Source organism: Tachypleus tridentatus, chromosome 8 (assembly GCF_004210375.1).
Source record: "Tachypleus tridentatus isolate NWPU-2018 chromosome 8, ASM421037v1, whole genome shotgun sequence".
NCBI classification, from domain to species: domain Eukaryota; kingdom Metazoa; phylum Arthropoda; class Merostomata; order Xiphosura; family Limulidae; genus Tachypleus; species Tachypleus tridentatus.
This window is the reverse complement of record NC_134832.1, coordinates 54,384,240-54,404,707: the sequence shown is the minus strand read 5'-3', so window position 1 is coordinate 54,404,707 and position 20,468 is coordinate 54,384,240. Positions and strand designations below refer to the sequence as shown.

Here is a 20,468-nt window from a genome sequence, read left to right as displayed (position 1 = left end):
TTCTGTAAGCAAGTTAGGCATACTTACCATTAATTTATGTTGAAACACTTTATGTATTTAGTCTTACAACTACAAATGAAAGTCACCTGTTATAAACTTTAAGAAAAAATTTACTAATTTATTATCATTGTGTAGACTAGACTTGACATCATTTTTATCAAACTGTCCAAAAGAACCCACCCAACAACAGACATTTTGCAAAATTGTATATATATATATATATACACCCCCTTCTAAAAATGTGTATGATACAAATTATGTAGCTCTAGTTTCTGTGAAATTATCAACCAGCTTATTGGAAAAACCTTTGCCTTTTTTTTGTCATACAATTATCTTGAGTTTCAAGACATTTTTGCTTTCTTTATTGTATGCTTTATCTAGGCTGATGAGACAAAAGACATAATCATTTATATTCTCAAATCACGGGTGATATTAATTTTATAGATCAACATAAATTTTTATGTCAAAAAGGTTCTTCGTATTTAAATAAAAAGAAAACTGACACGTTTTCCTTCATTAAAGTTTATGTACAGAATTCTTTGCACTGAACATTCCATTTACTCAGAATATATACAGCATTGAAAAGAAATTCAACTTACTGGATCTCCTTCCACAACGTCACCTTTGGCATTTCGAACAACCATGATCTGTTGTGTTTGAAATGTTATTATGAGAACAGGTCCTTGTTCCATCATCTTTCCCATTGCAAGCTGTGAAAAATGAGATATTTTTTAATCTTTAAGATAAAGAAGGAACTATCTCCTTTGTGGCAAATATAACTGTACAACTGAACATACACTCAGGAGTACACTTTCAAGATTAACATGCATTTTATTACGAAAGAGAAGGAAAAAACACAGAATAATGCAAGATGTGACATTAGTTGAAAAAATGTGAATGTCAGCACAATCCACACATTTATAAAGCTTTGAAGTTAGCCAGATAACCTTGGAGAATGCTATCCACAGAAGAGGAAGAAATAATTAATATGAAATGCATGTCACATTAACAAGGAAAAAAGATAACTTTCTATTAATTATACCATTTATGTTACATATACACTCATAAATCAGGTTTTGAATATTTTAACATGTAAGAAATAGAAAGTACAATTAATTCCATTCTGCAAGACTACTGTATTAAAACTATAAATTCGTGTTGCTTAAAATAAATGCTTCATGACATTGACTATAAATCAGAAAAAATACCAAATATAATATTCTTGTATTATTATTGCATGTTACCTTGTACTTGTCTTTTATAAGATTAGTTAATGCTACAATAATACATATTGCATGACCAGTTTGTAAAGTGGAATTTAAGTTTTATACACAATATAAAAAAAAGCATTAATACTAAAAAAAATCTTTAATTACTGCCTATTTGCTAAAATTCCATTATTAGTATGAATAACTTAAGAAACAGTTAATAGCTTCATAAGTATAAAAAAACATTTTAGCAAGTCGTTAATACAGAGAAGTTTAGAAGAAACACATTAGGATTATTAATGCTTACATTTTATAGTACAGTCTGTAATAATCTGTAGCAACACATGCACTTGTTTGGTTTGTTTATGACAATGCTAACTGTCAAATGCATCAGAGAAAATTTCCAACTGTTTGACTACCTTTATTCCCAACAGATAGTAGAATTTACCATGACATCATAACACTGCCACAGTTGAAAGAGTAAGCATGTTCAATGCTGGGTTTTGATCTCACAGCCAGAGAGCACCCTAACCACCAGCCCATGTTGTTAAATCAATAAATTTAACAATTCAAAGTACAAGACAGTGTTTAAGCACCACCCAATAACAGTCAGACATATGTTTTTCCTTTTTAAATTTTTTCTATCTAGCTAGAGCTAGTTATAATTAAACAGGTGTCATGTTGATACAAATAAATTAATTAGTTAGCTGTGTTACTTATCGTTACGATGTGTAGGCCTTTTGCAAGCTGGTTTCATTGGCAATAAATATGACAAATATTGTGTGATTGGAATTCTATTTTTATACACACTGTTCTAACTCTTTAAAATCCTGAAGGGACTAGATAATGAACGTGGTGATTATAAATTTGATAGGCCTAATCTAATGTCTTGTGACAAGTATAATGGTTTTACATATCGTCAAACTGTTATTAGTTCTCATTACAAATTATGAGGAAGTTATGCATTAGTCAATACTTTCTTTGAACAAATACACAATAATAAGTATAAACTTGCTGTAACTTTTCCATTAAAATAATCTAATCTAATGTAATGCGAGTTACATTTGTAGTATGTTTGTTTCCTTATAGCAAAGCCATATCGGCCTGAACCCACCAAGGGAATCAAACCCCTGAGTTTCGCATGTAAGTTCGTAGATTGACCACTGGACTAATAGGGGCACATTTCTAGTAAGTAAACTATCTGAAGTTAAAAATACTCTTATTTAGTTAAAATAATTAACAAACCTTAACAAACTTAAATTAATAAAAAATAATAATAATTAGAAATCACAATATTTTATTTTACTTGGATAATTAGAATAATACAATTCAGTTTTAATTAGTTCATTATTTTTACAACATTAATTGATTCAATCATAACTTTCCTTAAACATTAGTTTTATAAAACACTACCTGATGTAATGAATGCTTAAAAGTAATCAATTATGTAATCAACTATCAAATTTTTTGTGATTACGACAAACTCTCCCATTGGAAGAGGCATGGGCATCAAAGGACAAAAATGGCCCTTAATATATAATTTTAGAAATAATAACTTTTTTACACTGCCACAAAATATTAAGCCTATCAAATCTTCTTTTAAATTGGTTATTGTATGTGTTTTGTTATCAAGTATTACTTATTGATTAAAAAAATCTATATTGGCTACTGAGAATTAAAACTCAACAAATGACTGTAACAAGTTGAAAATTCTGTTACAGATGTACAAGAATCGTAAGTGGTATGACTATTAAATTTAAGAGTAACTTCAAAAGTGTCATTCTCTAACAAACACATTCCATAATAATTGTGCAAAATCTTTACATATTTAGGTGTCACCTACAGTTAGACATTAGTTATCTCTTACACAAGTTATTATTTTTCCCTTTTGAGAATTTCATACCTGCCTTTTTAATTTCTTTGGAATTAAGCCTACTTTAAAAAAAACCAAAAACTTTTCTAGGATTTCCATCAAGAAGCTTGGAAAAGGGAGAATAACCTTCTCAAGTTCTCACCTCAGTTAGGACTTTTCACTGTAAATACTGTCAATGACATATATATAATACCGACATATTTTCTTCAGTCCAAACAGTCACTAACTGAAGCTTTCACCTTGTCAAATAGATTCAAAATAAAGTACAAAGGATTAAAACTACAGCATGGGTTGCCTTAAGGTCTTATTGTTTGAGTGTAATCTAACTATTGAAGATTATTTAGTTGTCAGAATTATACCAAATCTAATGCAAAAGAATGAAAATAGATGCCCCCCCCCCAAAATCAATTCAGATAAATATGTAGCTGAGCAAATGTTAATTGTAATTTCATTTAATTATGATAACATCTTACTTAACATATAACAGAGGGCACTGGTAGTAATCTTATTATCATTACTGTTACATATAAAGTGAAAATTACTGTCCTAGTGCTAAACACCCTTCTCAGTGACATCAGTCACTCAGCATATTATGTTTGTACCAGGAAAATAATAAAAAAATTTTAAAAAATCAAAATTTATTTTCCACTTCTTTTTATGAATTTAGCAAACACATAGCACTTCAGTTTTCCTCAAATGTAAATACAACTCAATATCCTTAATATATAATTAAAAACATATTGCAACAAAAATGTACACCAATAAAACATGCATTAAAAATATTAATTTTCAATGGAATGAATTGCAATGTTTTCCTAACTTTTTAATTTGAAAATAGCAGACAAGTGGTAATAAGGTCAAATGGTAACAAGGTCAAGAAAACATAAGCAGGTAATACAACAGGTAATAAAGAATGTCTACCATAAACAAAATATTACACGTTTTTTTTTCATTATTAAGAGAAAGAGCAGACGTTCCACAACCGAGACACAATACAAACATGAGACTCACTACAGACACCAGCAGACAATATATAATTAACAGACTGGATTATAATAAAATAACTAATGTTACAACAAACGAGTCATGAATCACTACCTTAGTTTTAATTTATAAATGATCCAAATTAAATGAATAAAATTTACACTTTCACAATGTAATCTAATTCAAAACCATTACAAATGTTGTTCATGCAATTACATAATGAGTAGTGTATCAACCATTATGTCCATCTATCCCAGTCAACTAACAAGATCCTGATATTGGAAAAAAACCTCATCAGCACTTGATATAGCAGATATAGTGTTGCTGATATACTGTTTTAAATTCTTCTTTTCTTTCCCACTTAAGTTCTTGCCAGATATAGCCTACTTAAATAAGGCCTCCACAAACAATTTCTGAATTTGTAAAAATATTCACAGCAGTAGTTAATGTCAACATTATAATTTATAATGAGCGGCGTTATCAGCAAAACAGTCACCAAATAAAACCCAGGCTTATAGTGAAAAAGTACAACTTATGGACATTATCTTGACATGTGGGCAATAACTCACATGAAAGGTTGGAGAGCAGAGAACTGTTAAGTAAGTATGCCATCAATGATATTCAGAATCTACGTTGTTAGTGTTAGAACAAGAGCAACTCAATAAGGAAAAGCTTTCAGTAGTTTAGAGATAAGCCTACATGATTTAGATATATTTCTTCAATATCAAACAGACACTCAACAGAATTAAAAGGTAGTAATAATACGTACATCAATGTTACTTATATCCAAAATCCTGGAGTCAAATTTGTATCCTAAACTTTGTGCTTGTTTGATGGGAGCTGCAAGAGTATTGAAGGGCTGAAATATAAAATATGAAACAAAACATATCCAATGATAAGAAACACAATTTAATAAAATAATATTTGGTGTCATAAAAACAAGTGTGAAATATATTTAATGTTCCTAAACTGAGAAATCAGTAGAACACACAAAACTTCTTCATCTCCTAAAAACAAGTGTGAAATATATTTAATGTTCCTAAACTGAGAAATCAGTAGAACACACAAAACTTCTTCATCTCCTAAAAACAAGTGTGAAATATATTTAATGTTCCTAAACTGAGAAATCAGTAGAACACACAAAACTACTTCATCTCCTAAAAACAAGTGTGAAATATATTTAATGTTCTAAACTGAAATCAGTAGAACACACAAAACTTCTTCATCTCCTAAAACAAGTGTGAAATATATTTAATGTTCCTAAACTGAGAAATCAGTAGAACACACAAAACTACTTCATCTCCTAAAACAAGTGTGAAATATATTTAATGTTCCTAAACTGAGAAATCAGTAGAACACACAAAACTACTTCATCTCCTAAAAACAAGTGTGAAATATATTTAATGTTCCTAAACTGAGAAATCAGTAGAACACACAAAACTACTTCTCCTAAAAACAAGTGTGAAATATATTTAATGTTCCTAAACTGAGAAATCAGTAGAACACACAAAACTTCTTCATCTCCTAAAACAAGTGTGAAATATATTTAATGTTCCTAAACTGAGAAATCAGTAGACACACAAAACTACTTCATCTCTAAAAACAAGTGTGAAATATATTTAATGTTTCTAAACTGAGAAATCAGTAGAGACACACAAAACTTCTTCATCTCCTAAAAACAAGTGTGAAATATATTTAATGTTCCTAAACTGAGAAATCAGTAGAACACACAAAACTACTTCATCTCCTAAAAACAAGTGTGAAATATATTTAATGTTCCTAAACTGAGAAATCAGTAGAACACACAAAACTACTTCATCTCCTAAAACAAGTGTGAAATATATTTAATGTTCCTAAACTGAGAAATCAGTAGAACACACAAAACTTCTTCATCTCCTAAAAAACAAGTGTGAAATATATTTAATGTTAGTGTAAACTGAGAAATCAGTAGAACACACAAAACTTCTTCATCTCCTAAAAACAAGTGTGAAATATATTTAATGTTCCTAAACTGAGAAATCAGTAGAGCACACAAAACTTCTTCATCTCCTAAAAACAAGTGTGAAATATATTTAATGTTCCTAAACTGAGAAATCAGTAGAACACACAAAACTACTTCTCCTAAAAACAAGTGTGAAATATATTTAATGTTCGTAAACTGAGAAATCAGTAGAACACACAAAACTACTTCATCTCCTAAAAACAAGTGTGAAATATATTTAATGTTCCTAAACTGAGAAATCAGTAGAACACACAAAACTACTTCATCTCTAAAAAACAAGTGTGAAATATATTTGTGTTGGTAAACTGAGAAATCAGTAGAACACACAAAACTACTTCTCTCTAAAACAAGTGTGAAATATATTTAATGTTACTAGTAAACTGAGGAAATCAGTCAGAGAACACACAAAACTACTTCATCTCCTAAAACAAGTGTGAAATATATTTAATGTTAGTAAACTGAGAAATCAGTGAACACACAAAACTACTTCTCCTAAAACAAGTGTGAAATATATTTAATGTTCTAAACTGAGAAATCAGTAGAACACACAAACTACTTCTTCTCTAAAAACAAGTGTGAAATATATTTAATGTTCCTAAACTGAGAAATCAGTAGAACACACAAAACTACTTCATCTCCTAAAAACAAGTGTGAAATATATTTAATGTTCCTAAACTGAGAAATCAGTAGAACACACAAAACTTCTTCATCTCCTAAAAACAAGTGTGAAATATATTTAATGTTCCTAAACTGAGAAATCAGTAGAACACAAAACTACTTCATCTCCTAAAAACAAGTGTGAAATATATTTAATGTTCCTAAACTGAGAAATCAGTAGAACACAAAACTACTTCTCCTAAAAACAAGTGTGAAATATATTTAATGTTCCTAAACTGAGAAATCAGTAGAACACACAAAACTACTACTTCTCCTAAAAACAAGTGTGAAATATATTTAATGTTCCTAAACTGAGAAACCAGTAGAACACACAAAACTACTACTTCTCCTAAAAACAAGTGTGAAATATATTTAATGTTCCTAAACTGAGAAATCAGTAGAACACACAAAACTACTTCATCTCCTAAAAACAAGTGTGAAATATATTTAATGTTCCTAAACTGAGAAATCAGTAGAGCACACAAAACTTCTTCATCTCCTAAAAACAAGTGTGAAATATATTTAATGTTCCTAAACTGAGAAATCAGTAGAACACACAAAACTACTTCATCTCCTAAAAAACAAGTGTGAAATATATTTAATGTTCCTAAACTGAGAAATCAGTAGAACACACAAAACTACTTCTCCTAAAAACAAGTGTGAAATATATTTAATGTTCCTAAACTGAGAAATCAGTAGAACACACAAAACTACTTCATCTCCTAAAACAAGTGTGAAATATATTTAATGTTCCTAAACTGAGAAATCAGTAGAACACACAAAACTACTTCATCTCCTAAAACAAGTGTGGAATATATTTAATGTTCCTAAACTGAGAAATCAGTAGAACACACAAAACTACTTCTCTAAAAACAAGTGTGAAATATATTTAATGTTCCTAAACTGAGAAATCAGTAGAACACACAAAACTACTTCATCTCCTAAAAACAAGTGTGAAATATATTTAATGTTCCTAAACTGAGAAATCAGTAGAACACACAAAACTTCTTCATCTCCTAAAAACAAGTGTGAAATATATTTAATGTTCCTAAACTGAGAAATCAGTAGAACACACAAAACTTCTTCATCTCCTAAAAACAAGTGTGAAATATATTTAATGTTCCTAAACTGAGAAATCAGTAGAACACACAAAACTACTTCTCCTAAAAACAAGTGTGAAATATATTTAATGTTCCTAAACTGAGAAATCAGTAGAACACACAAAACTACTTCATCTCCTAAAAACAAGTGTGAAATATATTTAATGTTCCTAAACTGAGAAATCAGTAGAACACACAAAACTTCTTCATCTCCTAAAAACAAGTGTGAAATATATTTAATGTTCCTAAACTGAGAAATCAGTAGAACACACAAAACTTCTTCATCTCCTAAAAACAAGTGTGAAATATATTTAATGTTCCTAAACTGAGAAATCAGTAGACACACAAAACTACTTCTTCTCCTAAAAACAAGTGTGAAATATATTTAATGTTCCTAAACTGAGAAATCAGTAGAACACACAAAACTACTTCATCTCCTAAAACAAGTGTGAAATATATTTAATGTTCCTAAACTGAGAAATCAGTAGAACACACAAAACTACTTCATCTCCTAAAACAAGTGTGAAATATATTTAATGTTCCTAAACTGAGAAATCAGTAGAACACACAAAACTACTTCATCTCCTAAAACAAGTGTGAAATATATTTAATGTTCCTAAACTGAGAAATCAGTAGAACACACAAAACTACTTCTCCTAAAAACAAGTGTGAAATATATTTAATGTTCCTAAACTGAGAAATCAGTAGAACACACAAAACTACTTCTCTCCTAGAACACAACAAAAAAAAACAAGTGTGAAATATATTTAATGTTCCTAAACTGAGAAATCAGTAGAACACACAAAACTACTTCTCCTAAAAACAAGTGTGAAATATATTTAATGTTCCTAAACTGAGAAATCAGTAGAACACACAAAACTACTTCTTCTCCTAAAACAAGTGTGAAATATATTTAATGTTCGTAAACTGAGAAATCAGTAGAACACACAAAACTACTTCTTCTCCTAAAAACAAGTGTGAAATATATTTAATGTTCCTAAACTGAGAAATCAGTAGAACACACAAAACTACTTCTCCTAAAAACAAGTGTGAAATATATTTAATGTTCCTAAACTGAGAAATCAGTAGAACACACAAAACTACTTCTCCTAAAAACAAGTGTGAAATATATTTAATGTTCCTAAACTGAGAAATCAGTAGAACACACAAAACTACTTCATCTCCTAAAACAAGTGTGAAATATATTTAATGTTCCTAAACTGAGAAATCAGTAGAACACACAAAACTACTTCATCTCCTAAAACAAGTGTGAAATATATTTAATGTTCCTAAACTGAGAAATCAGTAGAACACACAAAACTACTTCATCTCTAAAAACAAGTGTGAAATATATTTAATGTTCCTAAACTGAGAAATCAGTAGAACACACAAAACTACTTCATCTCTAAAAACAAGTGTGAAATATATTTAATGTTCCTAAACTGAGAAATCAGTAGAACACACAAAACTACTTCATCTCCTAAAACAAGTGTGAAATATATTTAATGTTCCTAAACTGAGAAATCAGTAGAACACACAAAACTACTTCATCTCCTAAAACAAGTGTGAAATATATTTAATGTTCCTAAACTGAGAAATCAGTAGAACACACAAAACTACTTCATCTCCTAAAAACAAGTGTGAAATATATTTAATGTTCCTAAACTGAGAAATCAGTAGAACACACAAAACTACTTCATCTCCTAAAACAAGTGTGAAATATATTTAATGTTCCTAAACTGAGAAATCAGTAGAACACACAAAACTACTTCCTCTCCTAAAAACAAGTGTGAAATATATTTAATGTTCCTAAACTGAGAAATCAGTAGAACACACAAAACTACTTCTTCTCCTAAAACAAGTGTGAAATATATTTAATGTTCCTAAACTGAGAAATCAGTAGAACACACAAAACTACTTCATCTCCTAAAACAAGTGTGAAATATATTTAATGTTCCTAAACTGAGAAATCAGTAGAACACACAAAACTACTTCATCTCCTAAAAACAAGTGTGAAATATATTTAATGTTCCTAAACTGAGAAATCAGTAGAACACACAAAACTACTTCTCTCTAAAACAAGTGTGAAATATATTTAATGTTTAGTAAACTGAGAAATCAGTAGAACACACAAAACTACTTCTTCTCCTAAAAACAAGTGTGAAATATATTTAATGTTCGTAAACTGAGAAATCAGTAGAACACACAAAACTTCTTCATCTCCTAAAAACAAGTGTGAAATATATTTAATGTTCCTAAACTGAGAAATCAGTAGAACACACAAAACTACTTCTTCTCCTAAAAACAAGTGTGAAATATATTTAATGTTCCTAAACTGAGAAATCAGTAGAACACACAAAACTACTTCTCCTAAAAACAAGTGTGAAATATATTTAATGTTCCTAAACTGAGAAATCAGTAGAACACACAAAACTACTTCTCCTAAAAACAAGTGTGAAATATATTTAATGTTCCTAAACTGAGAAATCAGTAGAACACACAAAACTACTTCTCCTAAAACAAGTGTGAAATATATTTAATGTTCCTAAACTGAGAAATCAGTAGAACACACAAAACTACTTCTCTCTAAAACAAGTGTGAAATATATTTAATGTTCCTAAACTGAGAAATCAGTAGAACACACAAAACTACTTCTTCTCCTAAAACAAGTGTGAAATATATTTAATGTTAGTAAACTGAGAAATCAGTAGAACACACAAAACTACTTCTTCTCCTAAAACAAGTGTGAAATATATTTAATGTTCCTAAACTGAGAAATCAGTAGAACACACAAAACTACTTCTCCTAAAACAAGTGTGAAATATATTTAATGTTCCTAAACTGAGAAATCAGTAGAACACACAAAACTACTTCTCCTAAAACAAGTGTGAAATATATTTAATGTTCCTAAACTGAGAAATCAGTAGAACACACAAAACTACTTCATCTCCTAAAACAAGTGTGAAATATATTTAATGTTCCTAAACTGAGAAATCAGTAGAACACACAAAACTACTTCATCTCCTAAAAAACAAGTGTGAAATATATTTAATGTTCCTAAACTGAGAAATCAGTAGAACACACAAAACTACTTCATCTCCTAAAAACAAGTGTGAAATATATTTAATGTTCCTAAACTGAGAAATCAGTAGAACACACAAAACTACTTCATCTCCTAAAAACAAGTGTGAAATATATTTAATGTTAGGTAAACTGAGAAATCAGTAGAACACACAAAACTACTTCATCTCCTAAAACAAGTGTGAAATATATTTAATGTTCCTAAACTGAGAAATCAGTAGAACACACAAAACTACTTCATCTCCTAAAAACAAGTGTGAAATATATTTAATGTTCCTAAACTGAAATCAGTAGAACACACAAAACTACTTCATCTCCTAAAAACAAGTGTGAAATATATTTAATGTTCCTAAACTGAGAAATCAGTAGAACACACAAAACTTCTTCATCTCCTAGAACACACAAAACTTCTTCAAAAACAAGTGTGAAATATATTTAATGTTCCTAAACTGAGAAATCAGTAGAACACACAAAACTACTTCATCTCCTAAAAAACAAGTGTGGAATATATTTAATGTTCTAAACTGAGAAATCAGTAGAACACACAAAACTACTTCATCTCCTAAAACAAGTGTGAAATATATTTAATGTTCCTAAACTGAGAAATCAGTAGAACACACAAAACTACTTCTCCTAAAAACAAGTGTGAAATATATTTAATGTTCCTAAACTGAGAAATCAGTAGAACACACAAAACTACTTCTCCTAAAAACAAGTGTGAAATATATTTAATGTTCCTAAACTGAGAAATCAGTAGAACACACAAAACTACTTCTCCTAAAAACAAGTGTGAAATATATTTAATGTTCCTAAACTGAGAAATCAGTAGAACACACAAAACTACTTCTTCTCCTAAAAACAAGTGTGAAATATATTTAATGTTCCTAAACTGAGAAATCAGTAGAACACACAAAACTACTTCTCCTAAAAACAAGTGTGAAATATATTTAATGTTCCTAAACTGAGAAATCAGTAGAACACACAAAACTACTTCATCTCCTAAAAACAAGTGTGAAATATATTTAATGTTCCTAAACTGAGAAATCAGTAGAACACACAAAACTACTTCTTCTCCTAAAAGTTCTAATGCAAAACTTATAAGAACATTTCTAAAGTTGGAGACTTACACCTTCAAACTAAGTATCTTACTTTACCTTATCTTGGAATTTTGTGACCTAACTAGCAAAAATACCTGTCTTCATTCACGTAATTAGGCTGATTGATTTTAAATGACCATGTTAATGTGTGTATTCTTAACCCATTTTAATACAAAATTATAACCTATATGCTTTTGTTGCTCGTTTACAGGATGTAACCTGTTGACAAAGATAATCTTCCCTCCGATCTGTTCTCCAATTTTCAGGCATGCCATTGACATTTATGAAAAAAAGAGGAAAAGGTATATAGCCTAAGCCACAGGTGGCAGCAGCCTACCTGACCAGGGATCGGGGCATGCCGGACTTTTTAAATTTTAAAGTTAATACATTTAATTTTATACTTTCAACACATAGCTTTTTAACGACAATATTAGGTTATACTTTTATTACCAAGCAACAACATAATATAAAAGCCACTGTTGAAATATACTGTTACCAAAACACTGACTTTTATATATATATCAGAAGTTGTTATATATGATACCACTTATTTTTATTTTGCTAGATTGTATCATTAAAGAAATGCATACATGTACATGTCTGCCTGTGGGCTTGCCAGTTGGAAAATAATTAGGTAACTGAATATTAGGCTTTAGACATTAAAGAATATGTGGCATAGTTTCATCAATGCATTACAATTAAAACAACTAAAATAATAGAGAGATTTAAATTTATAGTGTTAAAATAAGAATTGAATTTTTATTATATGTGGACTAAACTTATAAGTCAGAGTAACAAAATTCAGTACCTTTTGTGTTCATAATGTTGCAACATTTTATACATTTTAGTCTAAATATACCTTTCATTTTTGATCAAATACAGACTACTTGCTCCTAATTAACAAGAAACCAAACTACTTAAATTACATAATACATTGCTATGACATCAGTGCATTACCAAGAGACAGACAGACAAATACACGATGTGTTTTATAGCAAGAGATTGTAAAAGCCAACAACTCGTACCTGGAATTTTATTCTGGTTTAAATATTTTTTCACTGTATGACAGGTTATAAGTTACTATATCAACACAACAAAATATATAACAGCATACTAATGCAAATTCTGTTGTCTAAAACCAGAGTAAATACTTCATTTGAAGACTTAAAATTCCAAATTCAAAATACCTTATTTTCTCAAATGTTCACACATTAAAGCTTCAATATTATTTATCAGTTAATTCACCTTTGTTTACATGATTAGCAATACTGCAGCAGCTATTACAAACATTGCTTCCTCAATCATACAGTTGGAGTATGTGTGTTTGAGGTAACAAATACACTGATAACTAAATTGTAAGTAAATACTACATGTTTTTAATAATTCATTTTGAATTCGTACTTATAATCAATATGTTATTAAAGCATTCAATTTATTTTGTTTTATTTTTAAAATACTGTTATCCTTATAAAACTCCATTTCTGTACATGATCTGCCAAAGCTAACACTAACAACTCAGTGCTACAGTGACACTATCTAGTTTAGGAAACCTTTCTTTGTTAAAAATAGAAAGTGATAAGGATCTGAAATCATGCCTGTACAAGAGCAACAAAAATTCATTGTAAATAAAATTAGAATATATAAAAATACACTAGTCTAAGCAGTGTGACAGTAGTAATCAAAATTTTAACCAGATGAAGAGGTTGGTTTTGCCCCACGGTTACATGCATAGTTATAACGTATAAAGCAATTAATTATTTGTTAGATCAAAATGCAAATTTTTATCTATATCATTGGGCCACTCACAACGTACACAATAAAAATGAGTTTAATCCCTGTAACTGGCAAAGCATTTTGCAATTGCAAGTTTAACAACAAACAAACTAAAAAATAGAAATAAACATATTGTCTGTAAGGTAATACAGTGAATTATAATGTTTTGTCAATAAAAAATAGACTTGTTTGAAAGTAAATGACAAATTTGCTGTGAAAAACCATGTAGGAAATAATGATTGTTTGTGTTTTGAATTTTGTCAAAGATACACGAGGGCTATCTGTGCTGGGAAATAATCATTTCATCAGATTAGATAAAATTGTTGTTTTTTTTAATGCCACATGTTTACTACTGAAAATTATTAACAGATAATATGTGATAACAAATTTGAGAACACTTATCTGAAGATTGTACAATGATCTCTTGACCTCCATAAAAATGAATTAGTTTAAATATTATTAAAAATTATTCTTTTAATACCAAGTTTTGATAACTTTGGTTCTAAATATTATAATACTTACTGCCTCATGGCACCAATCCTTTAGAATTTCTAGATCTCCTCGAATCATGGCCTTCAAAAATAAAGGTATCAATACATGTATTACATGAAAGAAAAGTTACCGGACAAAAAGAATTAAATGTTTCAAAATTCATTTGAGAAATATAAACAAAAGTATCAGGCTCACCATAAACTGTGATAGCAGTTTAACAAAAAAACAAACAGTGCATATCATTGTGGTAGTACGTCAACAAACAAAATGTAACACTGGAACAAGCAAACAAAGATCAAAAAGTACATTGTGGTAGTAAATCAGAAAATAAACATTTTATTGTGATAGCAAGTTAACAAAAATGAAACCACACATTGTAGAAACAAGTGAGCAAAAACCAAACATTATATAGTTGGTGGTTTTATGTTGATTTACGTTGTCATAATAAGAAAGCAAAACTCAACTATTGCATTATGGTCGGTAAATCGAGAAAAACCAAACTGTATATCTTGACAATAAGTGAGCAAAAAACCAAACAGTACACGTCACTGATGAAGTCAACCAACAATGAATAAGCAGTACATTGTAGTTATAAGTTAACAAAACTCAAACATTGTGCAAATTTAATCGATAAAATCACCAAATATCACAAATGAAATGTTTGAAATAATTCTTCTTCTCTGCAAACTATGATACCCAAAATATAAAATAAACCTTTTAAACAGAAGAATGTTTATTACTGGCACAGAATAAAATATTTTAATATAATTGGATTCTGGATATCAATGTTATTTTACAGAAACTAATATTTCTAAACCAGCCTTTTATAAAAATAAAAAAGTAAAATTTAGTAAAATAAACTGCCATAAAGCACACACTCCAAAAGTTTGTGATGCTAAGTTTACTCACTTCTAAGATGTTTGGGATAATTTCTAGCTCACACTCTCTAAGAAATTTTTCTTTTTCAAAAGTTGGATCCATTTTGATGATTTCTGTTAATACTTCTGATAATTCTGTTTTCTGAAAAAGTCCACCTGTTTAAAAATCATGGCACAATTATACATAACCACACAACAAAAATCATATATGACTAAAGCATTCTCTGTATGTAACAATATTTTTATTGTCATTGAACAAGTTATAAAGAGCTGAAAATCTATCCATAGAGATATAAGTGACGTGTCTAAGTATACTATTATAGTTTTGGTTATAAGTTTTATGAATAAAATACATATGACCCTTTGAGTGGTTAATTACACAGTGTACTACTTAACACATTTGGAATGTTAAACATTCTCTTTCTCAGACTATCAGACTTAAGCTTTAACTTTTCTCAGAAACTTACTAATAATACCACATACAACCTGTCAATCTTAAATATTAATAGAGTCAGCTAGTCAGTAATTAAAACTATATTTCATGTAACTTGGATGAAAGTTTGTTTATTTAGAATACAGCAACATATCACTCACCCATAATATCAGAGATTTTGTCAGTTACTAATCGAGATGCTCGAATAACTGGGTTATCACTTTCATCATATTTCATTTTCCAATCAAAAACTTCTGTTTATAAAAGCATAAATATGATTAACCAAATGAGCTGTCTAAACAGAAAATATACACAAAGAAGTCACCATTATGAAATGAATATCAAGTTATGAAATAGGTTCTCTTTGTTTGTTTGTTGTTAATCGCAAAGTTACACAATGGACAATCTATGCTCTGCCCATTTTGGGTATCACATCCTGATCTTAAACATTATAAAAATCAAGATTACACAAAGCTACATATGTGCTATGTGCACTCTTTCTACTGCAGGTAATTGAACTCCAGGTTTTAGCATTGTAAGTCCATACATTTACTATTGGCCCACCAGGTGAGCATGACATAAACAAAATGTAGTTCTACAGATAAGATTATTGTCCAATACAAACAAACTCTATATGAAGGCCATTAAAGGTGCACATGATTTTCAAAGCTGCACAATAAGCTACAGATGCTATGCCCACCATAAACATCAAAACCCAGTTTTTAAGAGTTGTAAGTCTGCAGACATACAGCTGAGCCACTGGGAAGTTGGCACAATATTCTGTTCACTAAAGTCATCAGATTACAAATAAATGTATGTTACATTTTCATTACTACCAATGTTTGAAGCTGTAATTTGTTTTAACAACTGAAAGGAATAATTTCTGTAAAAACTTCTTGAACTAAAAATGTTAAAAAATGCAGATTAAAAATTTGTAAGACAACTTTAAAAAAACAATTATCACAAAAAATTATTGAGGTACTTTTTAATTTATATTTTAATATCATATATATATATTACTGAGATCTAATTCATCAAATTATGCTAAAAGATTTAATACCTACTTATTTCTAGCTTTTTCTAATTAAACGATTACGATCTGTGTCTGAGAGTATGTAGATCAATTATCTAAATAAAAAACTGAGATGTTAAATGTTGTGATGAAACTAAAGCCATAATCATTGTAAGATTACAGTAAAGTACTTACTATTAACATATGGATTGTTATCTTTAAAATTCTGCCAACTTTGGAACCACTTGGAATCTTTATGTAATTCCAAGCCTGTGGCCTCTCTGAAACAACAATTTAAAGATTTTTCTTTTAAATAAACAGCAGGTCTGAACTAGAAAGAACTTGGGCAAAATAATGGTATATTATAAATATCAAGCTTCAATAAAGTCATTCAAGGATAAAATTATCATTACTAGCATAAAAATCCACAAATCTACCATATACATTTGAAAGCTAATTGAAGCAACTTGCCAAAAGTTTAATCTTTATTGAGGATGAATCGATGCACAAGCAGATAAATAAGTATACTAGAGTGGTAGTTCTAATTCCTCAACAGGTTAGGTAGAACTCACAAATATAATAAAAGATTGGAGTAGAAAATATTTTGCAAAGTTAAGTTGAAATCTCCTGATTTTGACTGAATGTAGAATAAAGAAGGATGGGATACAATATTGAAAATAATTTCAAAAACAACATTTCAATAAAATTGAAAAGTTACTCACGTATTAGGAGTTAATACTTTATCTTCACTGCCCACATCTGGTTTTTCAATTCTTTTTCTAAGTTTGACTAAAATATATTGAATTAATTAATAATTACTGTTGCAGCTACCATAAATGTGAGGTTTATATATATAAGTTGACTTTGAACAGACTTTGATTATGTGCTTATCTTTACATCCTTTTCCTGCAAAATAATATTTTAAACTCACTGTTGTGGTTAATAACATATATAATAACCTCAGTCTACTTACTACTTAAACTCACCATTGTGGTTAGTAACACATATAATCACCTTAGTCTACTAATTACTTGAACTCACTGTTGTGGATAGTAACATATATAATCACCTTAGTCTACTTATTACTTAAACTCACAGTTGTGGTTAGTAACATATATAATCACCTTAGTCTACTAATTACTTGAACTCACTGTTGTGGATAGTAACATATATAATCACCTTAGTCTACTTATTACTTAAACTCACTGTTGTGGTTAGTAACATATATAATCACCTTAGTCTACTTACTACTTAAACTCACTGTTGTGGTTAGTAACATATATAATCACCTTACTCTATTTATTACTTGATCTCACTGTTGTGGTTAGTAACATATATAATCACCTTAGTCTACTTATTACTTAAACTCACAGTTGTGATTAGTGTAATATATAATCACCTTAGTCTACTTATTACTTAAACTCACTGTTGTGGTTAGTAACATATATAATCACCTTAGTCTACTTATTACTTAAACTCAATGTTGTGATTAGTATAATATATCATAAATATTTTCTCAACCCAAACGAGCCGTTTTTGCATATAAAGTATAATATATAATCACCTCAGTCTACTTATTACTTAAACTCAATGTTGTGATTAGTATAATACATAATCACCTTAGTCTACTTATTACTTAAACTCACTGTTGTGGTTAGTAACATATATAATCACCTTAGTCTACTTACTACTTAAACTCACTGTTGTGGTTAGTAACATATATAATCACCTTAGTCTACTTATTACTTACACTCACTGTTGTGGTTAGTAACATATATAATCACCTTAGTCTACTTATTACTTAAACTCACTGTTGTGGTTAGTAACATATATAATCACCTTAGTCTACTTATTACTTAAACTCACTGTTGTGGTTAGTAACATATATAATCACCTTACTCTATTTATTACTTGATCTCACTGTTGTGGTTAGTAACATATATAATCACCTTAGTCTACTTACTACTTAAACTCACTGTTGTGGTTAGTAACATATATAATCACCTTAGTCTACTTATTACTTAAACTCAATGTTGTGATTAGTATAATATATCATAAATATTTTCTCAACCCAAACGAGCCGTTTTTGCATATAAAGTATAATATATAATCACCTCAGTCTACTTATTACTTAAAATCAATGTTGTGATTAGTATAATACATAATCACCTTAGTCTACTTATTACTTAAACTCACTGTTGTGGTTAATAACATATATAATAACCTCAGTCTACTTACTACTTAAACTCACCATTGTGGTTAGTAACACATATAATCACCTTAGTCTACTAATTACTTGAACTCACTGTTGTGGATAGTAACATATATAATCACCTTAGTCTACTTATTACTTAAACTCACAGTTGTGGTTAGTAACATATATAATCACCTTAGTCTACTAATTACTTGAACTCACTGTTGTGGATAGTAACATATATAATCACCTTAGTCTACTTATTACTTAAACTCACTGTTGTGATTAGTATAATACATAATCACCTTAGTCTACTTATTACTTAAACTCACTGTTGTGGTTAGTAACATATATAATCACCTTAGTCTACTTATTACTTACACTCACTGTTGTGGTCAGTAACATATATAATCACCTTAGTCTACTTATTACTTAAACTCACTGTTGTGGTTAGTAACATATATAATCACCTTAGTCTACTTATTACTTAAACTCACTGTTGTGGTTAGTAACATATATAATCACCTTACTCTATTTATCACTTGATCTCACTGTTGTGGTTAGTAACATATATAATCACCTTAGTCTACTTATTACTTAAACTCACTGTTGTGGTTAGTAACATATATAATCACCTTAGTCTACTTACTACTTAAACTCACTGTTGTGGTTAGTAACATATATAATCACCTTAGTCTACTTATTACTTAAACTCACTGTTGTGGTTAGTAACATATATAATCACCTTAGTCTACTTATTACTTAAACTCACTGTTGTGGTTAGTAACATATATAATCACCTTAGTCTACTTACTACTTAAACTCACTGTTGTGGTCAGTAACATATATAATCACCTTAGTCTACTTATTACTTAAACTCACTGTTGTGGTTAGTAACATATATAATCACCTTAGTCTACTTACTACTTAAACTCACTGTTGTGGTTAGTAACATATATATTCACCTTAGTCTACTTATTACTTAAATTCACTGTTGTAGTTAGTAACATATATAATCACCTTAGTCTACTTATTACTTAAATTCACTGTTGTAGTTAGTAACATATATAATCACCTTAGTCTACTTATTACTTAAACTCGCTGTTGTGGTTAGTAACATATATAATCACCTTAGTCTACTTATTACTTAAACTCACTGTTGTGGTTAGTAACATATATAATCACCTTAGTCTACTTACTACTTAAACTCACTGTTGTGGTCAGTAACATGTATAATCACCTTAGTCTACTTACTACTTGATCTCACTGTTGTGGTTAGTAACATATATAATCACCTTAGTCTACTTACTACTTAAACTTACTGTTGTGGTTAGTAACACATATAATCACCTTAGTCTACTTACTACTTAAACTCACTGTTGTAGTTAGTAACATATATAATCACCTTAGTCTACTTATTACTTAAATTCACTGTTGTGGTTAATAACATATATAATAACCTTAGTCTACTTACTACTTAAACTCACTGTTGTGGTTAGTAACATATATATTCACCTTAGTCTACTTATTACTTAAATTCACTGTTGTAGTTAGTAACATATATAATCACCTTAATCTACTTATTACTTAAATTCACTGTTGTAGTTAGTAACATATATAATCACCTTAGTCTACTTATTACTTAAACTCACTGTTGTGGTTAGTAACACATATAATCACCTTA

General features: G+C 29.2%; 1 protein-coding gene across 1 annotated transcript in view; it reads right to left on the bottom strand.

Annotated features, from left to right (window-relative positions):
- Positions 1-590: 590 nt before the first annotated feature.
- The window catches only part of LOC143223909 (mitochondrial import inner membrane translocase subunit TIM44-like), a 38,452-nt gene continuing 18,574 nt past the window's right edge, over positions 591-20,468 (bottom strand). Inside the window, exons 6-12 of the mRNA XM_076452384.1 lie at positions 17,313-17,379; positions 16,786-16,871; positions 15,740-15,832; positions 15,177-15,301; positions 14,298-14,348; positions 4,835-4,924; positions 591-710 (exon numbers count right to left, since the gene is read on the bottom strand). Coding sequence (XP_076308499.1) covers positions 591-710; positions 4,835-4,924; positions 14,298-14,348; positions 15,177-15,301; positions 15,740-15,832; positions 16,786-16,871; positions 17,313-17,379 — 632 coding nt within the window. The remainder of the gene's footprint in view (positions 711-4,834; positions 4,925-14,297; positions 14,349-15,176; positions 15,302-15,739; positions 15,833-16,785; positions 16,872-17,312; positions 17,380-20,468) is intronic.